General features: G+C 51.5%; 1 protein-coding gene and 1 long non-coding RNA gene across 3 annotated transcripts in view; both read left to right on the forward strand.

Annotated features, from left to right (window-relative positions):
• The first annotated feature begins 5,987 nt into the window (after positions 1-5,987).
• On the forward strand, positions 5,988-9,803 carry LOC133259488 (uncharacterized). The gene is made up of 2 exons (XR_009740424.1): positions 5,988-6,494; positions 8,671-9,803. It is a non-coding gene; the product is annotated as an uncharacterized LOC133259488 (long non-coding RNA).
• Positions 9,804-18,522: 8,719 nt separating this feature from the next.
• PMEPA1 (prostate transmembrane protein, androgen induced 1) overlaps positions 18,523-18,951 on the forward strand; it is a 56,499-nt gene continuing 56,070 nt past the window's right edge. The window contains exon 1 of one of the 2 annotated variants that reach the window (XM_061437059.1): positions 18,523-18,713. In XM_061437059.1, coding sequence (XP_061293043.1) covers positions 18,620-18,713 — 94 coding nt within the window. In that variant the 5' untranslated portion in view covers positions 18,523-18,619. The remainder of the gene's footprint in view (positions 18,714-18,951) is intronic. The other variant, XM_061437058.1, reaches the window with a different exon arrangement.

Raw genomic sequence — 18,951 nt, forward strand, 5'->3', positions numbered from 1 at the left:
AACCCAGGATTTCCCATAGACTGGAGGTGGGGATAAGGGATGAGACGGAGGTGTCAGAGTGACCCCAGACTTGTGGATCTGGAACGGGGGAGGTGAAGCTCCCCAGGACAAACAGTTTTCTGGCCCCAAATGTCAACAGTGACAGACCCCAGTCTAGAGGTAGACCTCTGTGTGAGTGTGTGTGTGTGACTGCTAAATCACTTCAGTCGTGTCTGACTCTGTGCAACCCTATGGACTCTAGCCCGCCAGGCTCCTCTGTCCATGGGATTCTCCAAGCAAGAATACTGGAGTGGGTTTCCATGTCCTCCTCCAGGGGATCTTCCTGACCCCAGGATCAAACCCATGTCTTTTATGTCTCATGCTTTGGCAGGCAGTACTTTACCACCAGTGCCACCTGGGAAGTCCCCTAGGGGTTGAAATTCTGGATCTGCCCCTTCAGAGTGAGAAGAGACAACAGAGGGAGACCTGGGTCAGCTTGTGCCTCCCCTGGGAAGCTCAGAAACCAGGAAAAGAGAGCACGCCTGCCCCCTCAACCCCAAAAGAACAGGCACATTGTCACGTGCCCTGAACGTGTGTGGCTGCCGGTCAAGCTTGTCAGGAGGGTGTGTAACATGATACACAGGGGTCTAAAAATAAATAAATAACTGGAGAGGCCCGAATTAGCCGTCTGATGGTTTTAGCATGGAGATTTGGTACAGCTTGCTCCAAGCATCCTGGTTTCCTTGGATACGTTGGCCACGCATTAGCTGTCTCAGGCCAAAAATAAAAGATTTGCGAGAAAGAAGCCACGGGACATTGTCGCTGCCACTGCTGCTGTCAGGATCACTCGTCATCTTAAAAGACATGACACCCCAGGCTCCAGGGACAGACAAGTGCCTCATTCTCTCTTTGTCCTGATGGCAGGCCAGTGCAGCAGCTAACGAGGCTGGACGGGTCGGAATTCCAATCCTGACCCCAGGACAGATTTTAAGTGCACTATCTGACCTCCCTGAGCCCCTGAGAAGTTGCCTTCTCTGCTCAGCAAAAGGGAAGATGCTCCCACCTCATAAGGTGGCATGGGGTGTCGGCACAGAGCGAGGCCCCAAATCTAGAAACTGCTTGCGTCGTCTCCAGAGTATCCAGGCACCAGCGGCCAGCACACAGACTGGGCGCCATTAAACGTGCTGTTGGCCAGCCAAGGAGACACATCCTGAACCAGTACACCCCCATGCCCACCCTGGCTGAAGCCAAGGGAGCTGCCCCTTAGATGGCCCTGCCGTCCCCCGCTGCCCCAGGGCCCAGACTCTCCCGGGCAGCTGGTGCTGATCACAATTATTTGTGCAATAACTCAGGTAGAGACCTGAGAACAGTGCTCAGCACGTAGCAGGAACACAGACTGAATTCATAGTTGCTATTGTTGCGACTATAAGCCAGCCCGTCCAACTGCAGACCCCACACTCTTTCCACAATGCCATCTGCCCTTCTCTCTCTCTCCCTCCCAAGTCCATGTGACCAAAGGATGTCAGGACCCACAGGCCAGAGCAACAGACTGTCCTTGGCCATGAACCGAGGAGCACTGACTGGCCCTGTGGGCAGACACAGTACGGCTTCTACACTGACCAACTAAGACCTTCCCCAAAAGGAACCAGACCCTCCAGGAAAAGGAAGCCTGGGCTGCCTGCCTGTGCAGAACCAAAGGAAAAAAAAGCCCCCAATTGTCAAACCAAGAAGCAGTTTTTCTGCTGGTTGGATTCTAGACTTAGAAGCCTTCCAGGACTAATGGGCAAGGCTGGTTCCCTGCTGACCTCAGACAGGTGTTTCCCATCCCCCTACACAAGCTCCCCCAGTCATTTGAACCCTGGGACCTCACCAAAGTGGCCACAGCAAATGGCATTCCAAACAGGATGACCCATCCCCACAGGAAAAGGCAGCAGGCTCAGACATCCCCTCTGAGGCCAGTTTGCCTCCTCTCGAGTTCAGCTGACACACAGTCATTTGGCAGCTCTGCTTGGCCATCTCCGTGCCGGGCAGGAAGCTGGGATCATGCAGCATGCAAGGCTGACAGGTCCCTTACAGTGGGCTTATGGTGTGAGGCAAAGATATGAACAGCAAAGACACACATCAACACTCAGGGATTCTTGCTGGTGGTCCAAGGGAAAGAAACAGGGTGATGGGGTAGGACATAACCAGAGGCCAGGGGAAAGCTTCCAAGAGGAGATGATGTTTGAGCTGCACCCCTGAATGACAAGAAGGAGCTGGCCATGAGAAGGCCATGCTCATCAGAGGGAACACAAGAGCCAAGACCTCGGGTTGGGGTGGGGCTTTGGGGGTCATGTCCAAGGTCACATAGCTGTGGATACTCAGCAAGAAGCAGCAGGAGGAAACCAGGCAGGGCAGGTGATGGGGCAGGTCACAGGCAGCTTGAGTGCCCAGCTCTGGATGCAGACTTTGTAGAAATGCGAGAAGAAGCGTCTAAACACTGCAGCGGCCTCTCCCAAGTGACTCCTCACCTGGTGCTCCTGGAGGCCCCTGGCGGACAGGAGGCTTCATCTGTCCCCAAGATTCAACCTGGGGTGGGAGAAAGGTGATCTTCTCATCCACAGGCAATGCGTTTGGAATCTGATTGCATTGTCTGGCTTTGGGTGAGGAGGAAAGGGTGTGAGATTTGAAATCTGGTCCAGAACGGGCATTTGTGTTTTTTGTGTTTCCCTGACATCTGCTCTCGGAGGCATGAGCAGAGTCGGGGGAACTCAGGAGTCCTTTCTGATCACTGGACTGTGGGTTGCATGAGGTCAGAGACTGCATCTGCTCCATTCAGAACCAAATCAGCAGAGACCCGGACATGGATGAACAAACGAAGGGAGGAACAGTGGATTCTGGTGTCTGCTGTGGCCGTGCGGGTGGTCTGCAAAACAAACTCAGAGGCTTTCCCACGGAGCGAGCTACATGCCAGGAATCCAAGAACACCTCCAGCAAAGGGAGCCCTGCATGACAGTGCATAGCCACGGCAACTTGTGTTCCATTTCAGAAACCAAGGGCTAGTCTCTTAAGAGAAGGGGGTGGTACCAGGTTGAATGGTGGCCCCAAATTCATGTCCACCTGCAATCTCAGAATGTGACCAAATTTGGAAACATGGTCTTTTCAGATCTTGTTAGCTAAGATGAAGTCCTACTAGATTAGGAAAGATTATGAGCTCAGTTGTGTCCGACTCTTTGTGACCCCATGTACTATAGACCGCCAGGCTTCTCTGCCCATGGGATTCTCCAGGCAAGAATATTGGAGTGGGTTGCCATTCCCCTCTCCAGGGGATCTTCCCGACCCAGGTTAGGGTGAGTCCTAAATCAGATGACTGGTGTCCTTATAAGGCCACTTTGGGACTTCCCTTGTGGGCCAGCGGTTAAGGCTCCCCACATCCACTGCCTTGGGCACAGGTTCAATCCCTGGCCAGCAAATAAATAAATACTCAGATAACATTTTTTTTAATCCTTTAAAAAAAAAGAAGAGAAGTCCACCTGAAGACAGCAGAGATTGGCGTGGCTTCTATAAACGAAGGACGCCAAGGGGTGTCGGCAATCACTGGAAGCCAGGATAAAGGCCCCTGAGCCCCAGAAGCATTCCGCTGCTGATGCCCTAATCTTGATCTTCTGGCCTCCAAAGCCATGAGAAAATATATTTCGGTTGCTTTCAGTCCCCAGAAGCAAGGACTCTTTTGCATGCCCTCACTCCTGCCCACAGTGGCTGATGAAATACAGAGGTGTGTGGTCCAGCACTGGAAAAACAGCGTTCCAAACCTTTCGCATTCATTTCCCCGGGCTGCCCGAACAAATTATCACAAATTTGGTGGCTTCCAGTAAGAGAAATTCTTCCTCTCACTGACCTGGGGACCAGAAGTCTGAAATCAGTAAGTATCACAGGGATGAAACCAAAGTGTCCTGGGGGCTGGGCTCCCTCCAGAGCCTTGGGCAAATGGGTTCCTGCCCTTCCAGCTTCTGGTTGCCATGCTGTGCTGCAGCTTGTTTCTGAATCACTCCAATCTCTACCTCTGAGGTCACATGCCTTCTCTCTGAGTGTCACCTCTCCCTCTGCCTCTTGTGACACCTGTGATTATGCTGGGCCTACCTGGATAACCCACACTAACTATCCCATCTCGAGATCCTTAACTTGCTCATATCTGCAAAGAGTGGATGGTTAAGTGACATGATTTCCAACAAGGTGCATGGCTGGCATCCCTTAATCAGATGACCATCCTGGAATCCCCCACAGCCACATTCTAGGACAGATCTGTGAGGGGCCCTACCCCAAAGGCCTAGGAAGAAAAAGTGATTCCTGGGAGCCAGCAAAGGTCCACTTGGAATAGAGAGCACACTGCCATCTTCCACCAGGAGACCTGATGGGCCTTGGGAATGTGGGGAGTGGGGAACACGAGGCAAGCTAGGCGTCTTCGCCCCTAGGACACAGCACCAGCTCAGCTCTTACCCAGGATGGTCTCATCTTTTGATTTATCAGGAACAGTCAGAAATGCAGGTTTGTTAAGGTGAAATATCCTCATTGTTAAATAAGTAACTAACTTAAAAAAATTTAAAGCGTTCTGTAAATCAAGCAAGACACATCCAATAGGTAGCCCTAGTTCCCAACGTCTCCTGTTGACTGGGTCTATTAGAACCCAGCCAGCATTTAGGAAGGTCATCTCTGGAGCAGTCCAGGAGGAGAGTTAACAGCTGAGGCCTTGGCGACAGATGGACTCAGGTTCAAATCCATCTTTCACCAGCTGTGTGAACCTCAGGCAAGCTACAATTTCCAAGCCTCAGTGTTCTTATCCATAACATGGGGTGATAAAATGAACCTCCCCAGGATTGGGATTAACATATACTCACTACTATATATAAAATAAGTAACTAATAAGGGCCTACTAGGTAGCACAGGCAAAGAAGGAAATGGCACCCCACTCCAGTACTCTTGCCTGGAAAATCCCATGGACGGAGGAGCCTGGTGGGCTGCAGTCCATGGGGTCGCTAAGAGTCGGACACAACTGAGTGACTTCACTTTCACTTTTCACTTACATGCATTGGAGAAAAAAATGACAACCCACTCCAGTGTTCTTGCCTGGAGAATCCCAGGGACGGGGGAGCCTGGTGGGTTGCTGTCTATGGGGTCGCATAGAGTCGGACACGACTGAAGCGACTTAGCAGCAGCAGCAGGTAGCACAGGGAACTCTACTCAATACTCTGTAATGGCCTATATAGGGAAAGAATCTTAAAAAAAGAGTTGATATAATTTTATGTACAATTGATTCACTTTGCTGTACAGCAGAAGCTAACACAACATTGCAAAGCAGCTATACTCCAATAAAAAAGTTTTTAATTAAAACAATTAAAATTAATTAAAAAATAAAATCAACCTCCCTGGGCTGTTGGAAAGCTCACATTGATATGGTACAGGTATAAAGCCCCCAGCACAGGGCCTCCCACAGTGAATGTGCTATAAGGGTTAGGAGTAATTGTTGTTGTGTTTCTGAGATGCATTCTTTTGCATATTTTAATCATTCATAGCCTGGGTCAGGAAGATCCCCTGGAGGAGGAAATGGCAACCTGCTCCAGTATTCTTGCCTGGGAAATCCCATGGACTGTGGAGCCTGGCGGGCTACAGTCCAGTGGGTGGCAAAGAGTAGGACACAACTGAGCAACTGAGCACACACACAATCATTCACACATTTGGCTGCAACCTACAATCACTGTGTACATTTAAAATCTGATCTGAACCCCTCCACTCCCTCAAAGATGTTCTTCAATAGTTTGTGTGACTTTAAAAAGATCGGATACCTTCCTGTTCAATATGTGGAAATGAAGATCATGTTAGGAGAGATCAAGGACTTAAGACCCAGCTGGGGAGACGAGTGTCCAGGAAGAAGCTGGGGCTTTCCCTGCTCTGAGATCTGTCCTGTTCAGAGTCTCAACAGTCACTCAGATGAAGTTCATGCTTGTGAAATCTGCAAGTGATCCCAAGGGGGAGGGGAGCTCTGGGGCGGGTGTGTGAACGTCCAGGGTTCAATGTCAGTGGTCAGAAAGGAACAGCAACTGTGAGTTCTGGCACTCAACTTCCTTAGGTCAGTTCCAAAAGTCAAGCGTGACGTCACTAGGAGAGTGCAATTAAAACAGCGGCAATGTGGAGTGTCGGCGTGGCTGTGAAATCCCGGCAAGACTCATGTGACTGCTTCTGGGAGTACACATTGGTACAACCAGCTCAGGAGACTGTTTGGCAATAAACACAGGCCCACCTCTGACCCACATCCCCACTCATGGCAATGACCCCAGGTTAATGAGTGCATGTATGCGGTGAGCACACGGAGACGGTTCCAGTTCCCCACAGCAGCCCTGCCTGTAATGCCAACAGCTGAAAACAACCAAAATGAACAGGAGAATCAACATGAGAACCGTGGTGTGTTACAACTGCTACAGAGCAATGAAAAGAAACAAACCACGATTACACCAATGAGGATGAGGCTCCCAGACTTAATGGTGAGTGAAAAGGTCAGACACAAAAGAGTGTGTACTGAAGGATCCTGTTTATATGATGTCTGAAAACAAGTGAAGCATATCCTCAGAGGAAGAAGGTAGAATGACCGCTACCCCTGCAAGGGAGTGGGGTGGGTGGTAACCAGGATGGGACTGAAGGGAACTTTTTGAACTGGTGGGTGGTGGTTACATGAATGTGCATGCTCAGTCTCTAAGTCGAGTCCAACTCTTTGCGATCCCTTGGACTAGAGCCCACCAAGCTCTTCTGTCCACGGAATTTCCCAGGCACGAATAATAGAGTGGGTTGCCATGCCTGGGTTGCCGTGCCCTCCTCCAGGGGATCATCTCAGACCAGGGGTTGAACTCCCGTCTCCTACAGATTCTTTACCACTGGGCCACTGGGGAAGAAGTGTTTACGTAGGTGTGCACAACATAAAAGGTCATTCAGCTATAGACTTTGGATCTGTGCACTTTGCTCTAGATATATGTTCTATCATAACAGACAAAAAGTTAAGTGTGGAGAGCCAGCAGATAGATGTAGAGCACGTAGCTGGGTAGGATCTGTGAACCAGAACTCCCAAGGAAGTATAGACCATGCCTGTCGGTGCCTTCCCCTGGGTGCAGCTGGAAACTCTCCTTACTCTGTCCTGCAATAGGAGGCAGACCTCCTATTGCAACATGCAGATCTGCAGGACATTACAGGACTGGGGACCACCCATGGGAGCAGGGCCCACTCCATGGGGTGTGTAGGAGTGCAGTTAGAAGGAATTTTTGAACTCTGCAGTCATCCCCTTGACACTCTCACTAAGTTTTGAACCAGGGGCACTACATTTTTAGTTTGCACTGGGCTCCACAAATTATGTAACACATCTTGAATGGGAAGCTGTTATGTGTATCTGGGTCCTTGATTTCTGAAGGGCTGTTCCATGGAAAGAGAAGCACACATTTGGTGTCAGGAGTATGAAGTTAAGGAAGTTATAGAGCAACTGAGACTCGGCTAGATGTAAGGAAGAACTTCCTGCCAGTGCCAGTGCCTCCTAAAGAAAGATCAGCAGCCTGTTTGATGAACACCGACTGAGTGCCAAGCATCTTCCCTGCATCATCTGACTCTTCACAATAACCCTGTGATCAGGGACTATTGTTATCCCCATTTTGCAGAAGAGGAAACAGAAGCAGGTTGTTATGGTTGAGCAACACTCAGTGGTTGGCAGTGAAGCTGGGATTCAAATCCAGGGTTAACTAAGCCAGCGTTGGCATTCACTGCCAGAGTTTTCAGAAATTCCAGCTGAGGGCTGCACAACCTCAGGAGCCAGTGGAGGGCCTTTCAGCTTTGGGAGGTGCAGAACTTCAGGGCTCAAGGTGGAAATTCCCACCTGAGTGCCAGCCGAGGGAGACTGGTCTTCAGGTGCTGGGCCTCATCTGGGGCCTGCCTTCATGGTTAAACAAGGGGCTAGAGACTCAGATGCTGGTAGGGACATGTTAATAAAGGCAGACACATGTGATACAATATAGAGGGGTGGACACCGTGGCAATTTAGAAAATTTTAGAAAAATTGTAACAAACATTAGGCAGGCAAAACCTAAAGCACTTCTGCAGGCTGCCCACAGATCACCATTTAGTGGTTGCTGGTTTAGACTACCAGCCCCATGAGGGTCTGTCATCAATGTACCCATGGCCCAGCCCAGCACAGGGCCTGACATGCCCCAAAGGCAGCCTCTCTGTTCACCCCTCTCTGACCTCTGCTACACAGCAAAGCTGGGCTATTCTGCACAGGGCAGGATGCCAGCTCACCTGGCTATGCCACGCACACCTGATTGCTACTTCCTCCCTTTTCTCTGGATTCCCAGGAGCACAGGGATGATTTACGAGAATTTTCTTAGGAAAGAAAGACAAGTACTGGATAAATACTGGGATGGCACAGTGGTTAAGATCAGGGCCTCTTGAATCTAACCCTATCACCACCTAGCTATAGGATCTTAGAAAATACCTGGCCTCCCATTGCTTTGGTTTTCCATATCTGTAGAATGGGAATAATAATAGTACTTAACCTACTTTTTTTTATGACATAAGACATGTAATTTTGTAACCATTAAATGAATAATACATAGCTAGTGCCCAGAACGCATTTAATAGTCATTTAATCAATGATAAAATCAATTGTTCTTTATTCCGCAAATAGCTACCATTTGTCAAACCGACTACGTGGCAAGCACTGTGCCAAAAACTGGTCTTTGAAGTAATTATTCCACAAGTACAGACTGAACATGAACGTGGGGCGAACACTTCACAAGGCACAGGGTATCTCCTCATCACTCACTGTCCCGTGAAGCTCACATCTTCTTAGAGGAACAGAGTAAGAGCTATGGAGAAGAGCAGCATGGAGGTAGCGATAAACCACTTGCTGGAAATTACACAGAAGCGTGGATTTTTTGGGTGTCTCTCATGGGCCCTGCCTGGCAACACGGTAGATGGTAGCAAACATCAGTCCAGTGAACGAATACCACTGGATACTCACAAGATCCTATAAGGTACCTGCTGATACAAACAGCTGCGGTGAGGCTGAGCACCAGGCCCACGTCGCAGGAGGCATGGAGGGTGGCACCCATGCACACCCTCCAGGGTAGAGCGCTCTCTCCCCTAAGGCTCAGTCGCTGCCACCTCCCTTCCCTTGTGCCACCACGTGGATTTAAAACCCACGCGGCCACCCGGCTCCTGCCCCTCTTCCGCCATTGGGCAAGGCCGCCCGCACTTGTGTCCAATCGAATAGGGGCTCCCAGAATGCAAACTTGGGATTGGCTCGTCCGCTGTGTCATTTCGTGCTGCTTCTGACGTCAGCGGTGTCTGGCACCCCCGCCTCTTCCGCGTCTTAACTGGAGTTAAAGGAGCCGCACGGGAGAAGACGTGCATGTTGCTTCAGAGGCACTTTCAAGTAACCTTTAAATGTTTTTTTAAAAATAACGTTAATTGTAAAAAATACAGCAAACCATATAAGAGAAATGTTAATTTCACTTAATCCATTACATAAAACTAGCTGCTGTTAACATTTTGGCATGTATCATTTAGTCTTTTTTCCTAATAATATAATTTTATTTGCACAAAACTGGGATCAGTTTTGAAGCCCATTTTAAAATTTACTTTAAAAGAAGTCCAAGAAGGGCTTCTTTCTATATTGTCAAATAATCTTTGAAAGCATGTTTTAAACAGTTGTGTTATATTTGATCTTCCTGATTCAACCAATCCCTTATATTTTTTTCTTAATTTCATTGAATTTTGCTTTTCCAAATGAAAATAAATAGGATCAAGTTCTCTGATTATTTCCTTAAAATATGTTGTAGAAATGGAATCAGAGGGTGAGGACATTCATCCTTTAAGGCCTGATGCATATTGCAAAATTGTCTTGCATACATTCATTCAGCAGGTATGTACTGAGCCATCATACCTGCCAGTTCCTGCTGTGGATACAGCAAAGAACAAGACATACGTAACCCATACCTCTTTCAAAAGTACTGTGCCAGTTTCATCACCTCTGAAGCCAGCATTGTGTTCCTAAGCCATGTGTCTGAGCCCAGGGCTCCCTGTGCAGAGGGGAAGAGGTTCTGTCTCCAGCTCCAGCACAGGGTCTGCAAACGGAAGGCTTAGAGCGTTTTCTGGGTGCTACATCCTTGGGTGGTGGGGGCCTGTTGGGGTATAATGATGCCCCATTCCTCTGGATTCCAACGGTTCCTGTCTGGTGTTCTGGAGGTCTTGGGGACCTCTGAGTGTCCCTTCCTGGGACCAAACATGGAGGACGTGCAGGGACAGTCCAGCGAGAGACACTGAACAAAGCAACTCACAAATTCATTTAAAAATTACAATTTGGGCTAACTTCTCCAAAGGGAAGGAGGGTATTCTAGGGTTCACTGGGGTTTTGTATGGAACAGGGAGTTCCTGCAGCGCAGAGCATGAAGTAATAACAACAATTAACTTTGGGGGACTTCCCTGGCAGTCCAGGGGTTAAGACTTTGCCTTCCAATGCAAGGGGTATGGGTATGATCCCTGGTTGGGGAGCTAAGATCCCACATGCCTCATGGCCAACCGCCCCCCCCCCACCCTCCAAATCATAAAACAGAAGCAATATTGTAAGAAAATCTCAATAAAGACAAAAAAATGGCCCACATTAAAAAAATAATAATAAACTTTTTTCAAGAGCCTCTTCCCAGCCAAGCCTGGGAGTTTTCATATTTAATCCTCCCAATAGTGTTATAAGTTCCTTGATGGTCTCCATTTTAAAGGTGAGGAAACTGACGCCTGGATTCATTAAGTAATGTTCCCAATCAAGGCCTTGCATTTAGCAGCGGTGGCCTATACCTAATGTGACCCCAGTTTTGGGTATGCAGAGTTCAGTCCTTGGGGAATGAATCACTGAATGATTGAGCCCCCAGAGGGTGAACTCTGCCCAGGCAGAGCCTGGCTTGCCATGGGCACCTTGTGGCATGGTCTCTGTGTGCCAGTTAGGGTGCCCATCGTCAGCCCAGCCCAGCCAGGCAGACACAGTCTTCCTGGCACCCTCTGCAACTAGCCTGGCCGATACCCTCATATCTGCTTCCTTCTTCACCAGCCCCCACCCCCCAAACCCAGCAGCAGAATGCCACCACCCAACCTGGCACAAAGGCCTTTTATGCCACCAAGCATCACAGGTTTACATTATTAATCACTCCTGACAACAGTGAAATGTATGGCTCTTGAGAACAGAGACACAGAACATTTCTGCTCCGGTATTTCTGGTCCATGAAATCAACTTGAATGACAAACAGTTCTTTCTGAAAGTGTTTCAGACATGAGTTGAACATCTGGAATCTTCCAAACCCCTCTCAGGCACAGCCTGCAGCAGGGAAGTCGATATACTAAGCTATTTAAGGTAACCAAAGGTTCTGCAGGGCTGGGAGTTGGGAGCAGGATGCTGGCTCAACCTGGCCTTGCTCCAGCAGCTTGCCCTTAGCCAAGTCATGTCCCTGCCTGGGCCTCAGTTTACCCACCTATCAGAAGACACAATGTAACTCAAATGTTTCCTTCTGTCCTTTCCTTCAAGCCCACACCTCATCTCCTTGCCTTGGTCCCAAAGCCCTGCCTTCTCTATGGAAACTAGTTCCCTGTGGGAAATGAGAAACTGGACTGAAGAGAAAGACTCCTCTAGTTGCATCTGTGACCAATTTAGCAGGGCTCCTTTGGTTTGTTGCTTGAGAGCTCAATGATGTGACATCTGTCCAGGAGCTGAACTCCTGTATCAGCAGCTAAGCACACAAACCACAACAAAACATACAATACACACACCCATCCTAGCACGAGTATGCACAGGGATACACCCCACACATGTGCAACAAATACAAACATGCACAACACACAAACCACACAGATACACACACACCCTCCTCACATCTTTTTTTTCTTAAATCTTTATTTTTTTATTTGACTGTATTTAGTCTTAATTGTGGCATGCAGGATCTTCTCTGAGACATGGGGCTTGTCTCTAGTTGTAGTGCACGGCCTCCAGAGCATGCAGACTCAGCAGTTATGACATTCAGGCTTAGTTGCCTTGTGGAATGTGGAGTCTTAGTTTCCCACCCAGGGATCGAACCCGTGCCCCCTCATTGGAAGGCAGTCCCTTAACCACTGGACCACCAAGGAAGTCCCTTCACATCTTTATGGTTACCACATCAGGCTCTGGTACCAGGCAAGCACTCTTTCTTGGTAGGTGCAGACCAGGTTTCTGGCTTCCGGATACTAAGTTAGAAGCTTGCAGTAGGTGGGCAAAAGGAGACTGGGAGTGGAGTGGGTGAGCAACCTGAGGAGATAGCCTGTCAGGAAGGGGGCCTCACATGTGACTTATCTGTTTACATATGCAGGTGCCTGCATGCGAGCTAAGTCGATTCAGTCATGTCTGACTCTTTGTGACACTATGGACTGTGGCCCTCCAGGCTCCTCTGTCCATGGGATTCTCCAGGCAAGAATATTGGAGTGGGTTGCCATGCCTTCCTCCAGGGGATCTTCCTGACTCAGGGATCAAACCCGAGTCTAGTCTCCTGCATTGGCAGGTGGATTCTTTACCTAGTGCCACCTGGGAAGCCCCACAGGTGCAGATACTGCTCATTTACTCTGCAGAGATTTGCTAGCTGCCCACTGCATGCCAGACCCTGACCAATGGACTCACCGGAGTCACATGGGGGACAAGCCAGAATGCCCTGCCCATGTGGCATTGCCAGTGAACAGTAAGCAGTTGCCAGACAGTGAACATGTAAACACATGTCCGATGTTACTGGTCACTGTGCTGAGACCTTGAAACACTCCCCAGACCCCTATCCTATGAAATCCTGTTCCTGCCCTGCTTAAGGGCAGATGAAACGTGGCTTCAGTGAGGAGATGTGGGCTGCAAAGTTCATCCAAGTGGGATTTCGGCAGCAGGCAAAGGAAGCCTGTATGAAGCCCAGGGAGCAGTGGTGACCCAGTCCAGTGGGAAAGGCAGGGCAGACCCAGGCAGAGGTAATGAGGATGGGGCAGGGAAGCAGAAACACTACCTGCTGAGGTCAGTCCACAGGCTGTGGGCCAAAGTCCCTGAATTCACATTCCACTCCACCTCCCTCCTAGGTCCACTAGCCTCAGTGTCCCCACCCACCCAATGGGAATGCCATTAACTTATACTTCACGGGACTGCTGTGGGGATCCAGAGGACTGAGTCCTGGCTCCCTGTAGGATTCTGATGCATATTTGTCGAGTGATTAAATGGACAAATATGAAGTGGCCAGAAGAGGTCCTGGCACACAGGCAGTTTCCAATAAATGCTCTTATTAGTGTTTAAAAGCAAAACAAGACCAAAAAAATCATAAAAATACAAAGTCCCAAAATACTAATTTGGGAACATCAATAGGCCCCTTAAACCACCAGCAGGACTAAGGGGTAGGGAGCTGGGGGAAAAAGTGACTCAGCCGGAAGGGGTTTCCAAAGGTGGTAAGTTGGGAGTAGAAGTGGTTAAACCACTTCAGGCCGTTGGAGACTGCTTCTGAAAAGGCAGCTCTGTCCCACAGGCCTGGGGGTAGCAGGAGGTGAGAGGGCAGAGCTGGACCGCAGAGGCTGGGATCTGCCTTGTCCCCTCTGTCCGCTGTCAAAGCAGGCCCCAGCAGGCACAGTCAGGACACGGCCAGCCACCCTCAGCCACAGCCAAAACCCACGCTGGCTTCCTTGGTCCCCGACTGGCTGCCAACCTGGGCTTGGCACCTAAGCAGGACGTCTGCAGGATTTGCTGGGCCCTTTGTTCAAAAATGATCAGTTATGAAGAATTTCAAGATGGTGACAATAGAACATCAAACCAAGCACGGGCCCTTCTGAGCATAAGACACTGGCACCTGGCTGGGTTGCACACCCGTGAAGCTGTGTGCACGAAGCCCAGCCCTGTAGTGGGAGTGAGGCGTCCTTACTGGCCTGGACCACACGGTTTCTATCTGAAAACCTCCTTGTGGCGGATCCAGCCCCTGCTCAGGGCAGACAGCAGCATGTGCTGTTTGGAGGCCCTGAAACACCTGTGCCCAGCGGCTGTCTGGGAACACACACCCATTTCACAACCCCACCACCTGTAACTGGGTTGGGAAATGTGTTCTAAGTCCCAGATTTCCTTTAGTTCCTCTTCTACCAAGAACTTTGGCCTGGGCACTTGCTGTCCCCAGCCTGGGGTTCCTTCCCTGCTGTCCCACTCTGCTGAGGGGCCATCTGACCCCTTGGGATCCAGCTGCATCCAGGATGAGTCCTTTTGTTCCTTTCCGACTCTTGTCCCTCTGAAACCATTGCCTGGACTTATATGTTTACAAATCTGTTGTCTGTCTCACCTGCAAGCATCTGAGCCTCAGGAGGCCCCTAGGAAGATGCTCCATAAAGATGAGTTGAATGAAACTCCGCCTCCTCTGAGTGGGCTACTCTGATTACTAACCCGGCCTCTATCTCACTGTTACCATGTCTGACGTAACTTAGTTTAGCTATGGGTTTGCATGCCTGTCTATAGTCTCTCTTGCTCACCGCCCCCCACACCCACAATGTCACATGAGAGTGGGGAGTTTGTTTTTCTATTTTTTTATTTATGGCCATGCTGGGTCTTTGTAGCTATGTGAGCTTTTCTCTACTTGGGGCGAGTAGGGGCTACTCTTAGTTGCGCTGTGCAGGCTTCTCATTGTGGTGGCTTCTCTTGTTATGGAGCACAGCCTCAAGGATAAGTAGGGCCAATAGTTTCGGCTCCCAGGCTTTAGAGCACAGGCTCAATAATTGTGGTGCTCAGGCTCAGTTGCTCCATGGCATGTGGGATCTTCCCAGACCAGGGATTGAACCAGAGGCCCTTACATTGCAAGGTGGAGTCTTTAACCCCAAGCCACCTGGGAAGCCCCGGGAGTTTGTTTGGGTAGCTGCCCTGTGTCTACTAGACCCAGTACAGTGCCTGGCACTGAAGAGGGGCACAAAGGAAGGAAATTCTTTCCCCAGCTTTCAGTCTTCTTCCCACGGACTCAGGCTGGTCCCACAGAGGTGGGCCACCTCCCGCTTCCAAGAGGGCAAGTTCTCCCACCCTGCCCACATCACCTCATCCCCTGACTGGTCCAGTAGTGGGCTCTGCCCTTCCTCATCACTGAATTCCCAGCATTACGTAGGGCTGTGCCTGGCACACATAGGGTTGCCAGATTTAGCAAATAAAAACACAAGCCATCCAGTTAAATTTAAATTTCAGATAAGCAACACATAAATGTTTAGTGTAAGTATGTCCCAAATACTGCACAAGATACACTTATACAACAAGCTGTTCATGGTTTGTCTGACATTCACATTGATCTATCTGGCAGCCCCACGCACACAAGAACTTCCGTGAGTGTGGGTAGTCAGGTGCTTGCTTCTTCCAGAGCACCTCTGTCCCTGCCTGCTTCCTACTCAGCCAGGGGCCCTGTCATTGTGGGAAGACTTTCCAGTTGTCAATGCCCTCATCTGTAAAAGAGAAAATAATATCATACCAGTTCCTCCCCTCCCAAGATTCTATGAGGATTAAGTAGCCTAACTGCTAATATATACATTGCTGGTGGCTCAGACAGTAAAGAATCTGCCTGCAGTGCAGGAGACCTGGGTTCGATCCGTGGATTGGGAAGATCCCCTGGAGAAGGAAATGGCTACTCACTCTAGTATTCTTGCCTGGAGAATCCCATGGACAGAGGAGCCTGGCGGGCTACAGTCCATGGGGTTGCAAAGAGTCAGACATGACTGAAGTGACTGGGCATGCATGCATGCTAATATATATTCAACCCTCTTCTTACCAACTTCCAAGCCACTGCCTCCTTCACCTCTTTGGATCACCCCAGGCAAAGACACTATTAGCATTCCCATTTTGAAGAGAAGGAAACTGAGGTCGGAGAGATGAAGGTACTCACCGAGGTCACATGACTGTGTCCCACTCATCTTTGGAGGTGCAGTTGCCACCATCACACTGACATCCTGCATTAAGGCCTCCAGGCAAAACTCACTTTGCAAACAGGACGGAGACCAATAACTCGTCCCCGGTGACACCATCAAAACAGCATGTCCACAGTGTAGGTGCTCATTAAATGTTCCCGTGCTGTTGTCCCAGACAGATCAACCAGAGGTTGGTATTGTGGATTTGTTTTTTTCATCCACTGAATTAACTGGTTATTTTTGCCAGCCAGAGGTTTAACCTGGATTGTATAAAATGCTGCCCCATTTCCAAGACAATCAACCTGTGTGATTCTTGTGGTCGGACAGGCCAGATCAGCTGCAAGACTTCAGGATAGTAGAGACAGCCGCTCCTGGCCTCAGCCAGTTCCTGGCACTCAGGGCTCGCTACAGCTCAGGGAATGTCTGTTGTTTGAATGACTCAAGGAATGGCTTAAAGGAGGGGAAATGCTGGTGACCCCCTGTGGCCTGACACGTGAATGGGGCTCAAGGTCATTCCCAGGCCCTGACAACATTCTCACTACCTCCCCCCATAAGCCCTGTCTCCAAGGAATGCTCAAGACTCTCCTGTTTTTCCTCTAAACTGCTGAAGTTAAACTGCAGCAAGACCTTCCCCCTCCTTCCTTAGACGTGTTGGTGAGACCTGCCTCTTCTTTAAGGGAGGGGCTGAGACTGCCATGAGTCTGTGACACGGGTGCCCTCCATGGTAAGTCCTGAGCAGGCCCTCCCTTCCAGGGCCCTGGGCTTGGCTTCCTCACCAGCAAGTCACTCTGAGCTTGAACCCTCTAGAAAAAGCTTCCAGCTTGTGCTAAGAAAGCAAGAGGCATCACTGTGCCCAGTTGCAGAACAGAGCTCACCACTTCCTGGGCTGGCTTTCTCTGAGTTCTGCGAGATACAGCTATGGTTCCATAACTTTTAAGCCTCCCCCCACCAAGCTGCCCGCCTGGTCCCTGCCCGCCCTCGCCTCCCCCACCCCCCACCCCCGGGCCAATGCAAAAGTTGTCTCTGCCTATTAAAAACATTCCAGGCAGTACAGGGATATGTGGAGGATATTTCAAGAACTAAAAATATCTGGGGTAGGGGGTCTGACCTGGGTTCAGCTTAGAACTCCTCCATTGTGTGACACCCCCACCCCGCCAGTTTCCGTGTCTGTAAAATGGGAACAATAATATACCTGCCCCTCAGAGTAGGTGTCTGATTGCCTTCTTGTTTGGTAAGTTTCTGGCACAAGGTAGTAAGTACTTGTTAAATAAATAGAGACTCAGGGCAGGGTCTAGGAGAGGATACACCGAATTGTTGAGAGGATGGAGGTGTGCCAGGCAGGGGGGCCTCTTACATAATATTTTAATATCTTTTTAATTCCAGGAGACTGTTCTTGCAGCACTTGTGTAATTAAAACTTGAAATAAAAGTACACCCCCACACTTCCTCCCCCGTCTTTAGAACTCGGGAGCCGCTTCTTCCCCATCGCCCACCACAGGCCAGTGGCCCTTTGGGCAGCAGACGTAGGGTGTGGATTCGCCCCGGGCCTCGCTGGCCGGGACCGTGCAAGTCCCCAACACGTATTTACATGACAAGGGTTCCCGGGCGTTTCTCGGAGCAGTCCGGGGCGTGTCTACAGGAGTTCTAGTTTTCCCCAGTCGACCTCCTCTAGGTCGAGATAAATTGCGCGGGGGGCGCAGTGGGCTTGGGGCCTCTTGGAGCTGCAGATCTGGAATCGGGGAGTTGACTGCGAAATCAGGTAACGGATGATCTGAAGGGCTCCCCGCCTTTCCCTAATTTCCCTTGACCTGAGTCCGAGGGACCTCGTGCTCCTCTGAAGGGGGACAAGCTTCCCCCCAAAGCCTCGGTCAAGGACCCCGAGGTGGGGAACGAGTGGGGAACGCACCCACAAAGGCTGGGACCCAATCCCGCTCTCCCGGGCCTGGCCTGAGAGGGTCAGAGCTTCCAAACTGACCGCCGTTTGGGAGGGGACGCTGCACCCTTCTTTCGCTTCGCGGGTCCCGGGTCTACGCGGACCGCCCTGCTCTGGCCCTTTAAGAGCCCGCCCCCTTCCCCGTCACCCCGCCCCGCGGCCCGGGGAGGGGGTGCGGGAGAACCTCGGCGGGGATTGGCGCAGCGCGCGCCCCCTCCCCGGCCCCCGCGCGGTGGGAACCGGCAGCCCCGTCTAGCGCTGACGTCAGACCGTCTGCCTGCCTCCGACCGCGGTCTCGGAGCGAAACCCGATCTCCTTGGACTTGAATGAGGAGGAGGAGGCGGCGGCGGCGGAGGCGCTCGGCTGGGGGAAGCTAGCAGCAGAGGCTCAGCCCCGCCGGCAGCGCGCGCCCCGGCTGCCAGCCCATTTCCCGGACGCCACCCGCGGGCACTGCGGACGCCCCCGGGGCTGCGGAGGGGCAGCCGGGGGGGCGCAGAGGAGCGCGGCCCCGAGCACTGAGTCCCACGGCGCCCCGGTAACTTGGCAGAGCCCGGAGCCCGGCTAGCCGGGGCGCGCCTTCCCCGCCGCGCGCCTCCTGCATGCGGGGCCCGAGCGCCGGGCGCCGGCCGGAGCCCCCCCCGGCCGCCCCCGAGCCCCCTGCGCCCCGCGCCGCTCCGCCGCGCCGTCCATGCACCGCTTGATGGGGGTCAACAGCACCGCCGCCGCCGCCGCCGCCGCTGGGCAGCCCAATGTCTCCTGCACGTGCAACTGCAAACGCTCTTTGTTCCAGAGCATGGAGATCAGTGAGTGACCCCGCGCCCCCTTCCCCGGAGGCCCCGTCAGGTTCGGACCCCGAATCGAGATGCAGATGCGGGGCGGGGGCCCGGGCCGTGCGCGCCCCCTCGGGCTGTGCGCCCTGCGCCCCGGCTGCGCCCGCCGCGCCCCGGGCGCGCCCTCCCGGCTCGCGGCAGCTGGCGGCCGGCCCGGCTTTGTCCCGCGGCGCTGAGAGCCTGGCACGGCCCCCGCTGCCCGCGCCCCGCCCGCCGGGACTCGGACCCGGGGCCGAGCAGCGCAGAGGGCG

The sequence above is a fragment of the Bos javanicus genome, chromosome 13, assembly GCF_032452875.1.
Source record: "Bos javanicus breed banteng chromosome 13, ARS-OSU_banteng_1.0, whole genome shotgun sequence".
Lineage (NCBI taxonomy): Eukaryota > Metazoa > Chordata > Mammalia > Artiodactyla > Bovidae > Bos > Bos javanicus.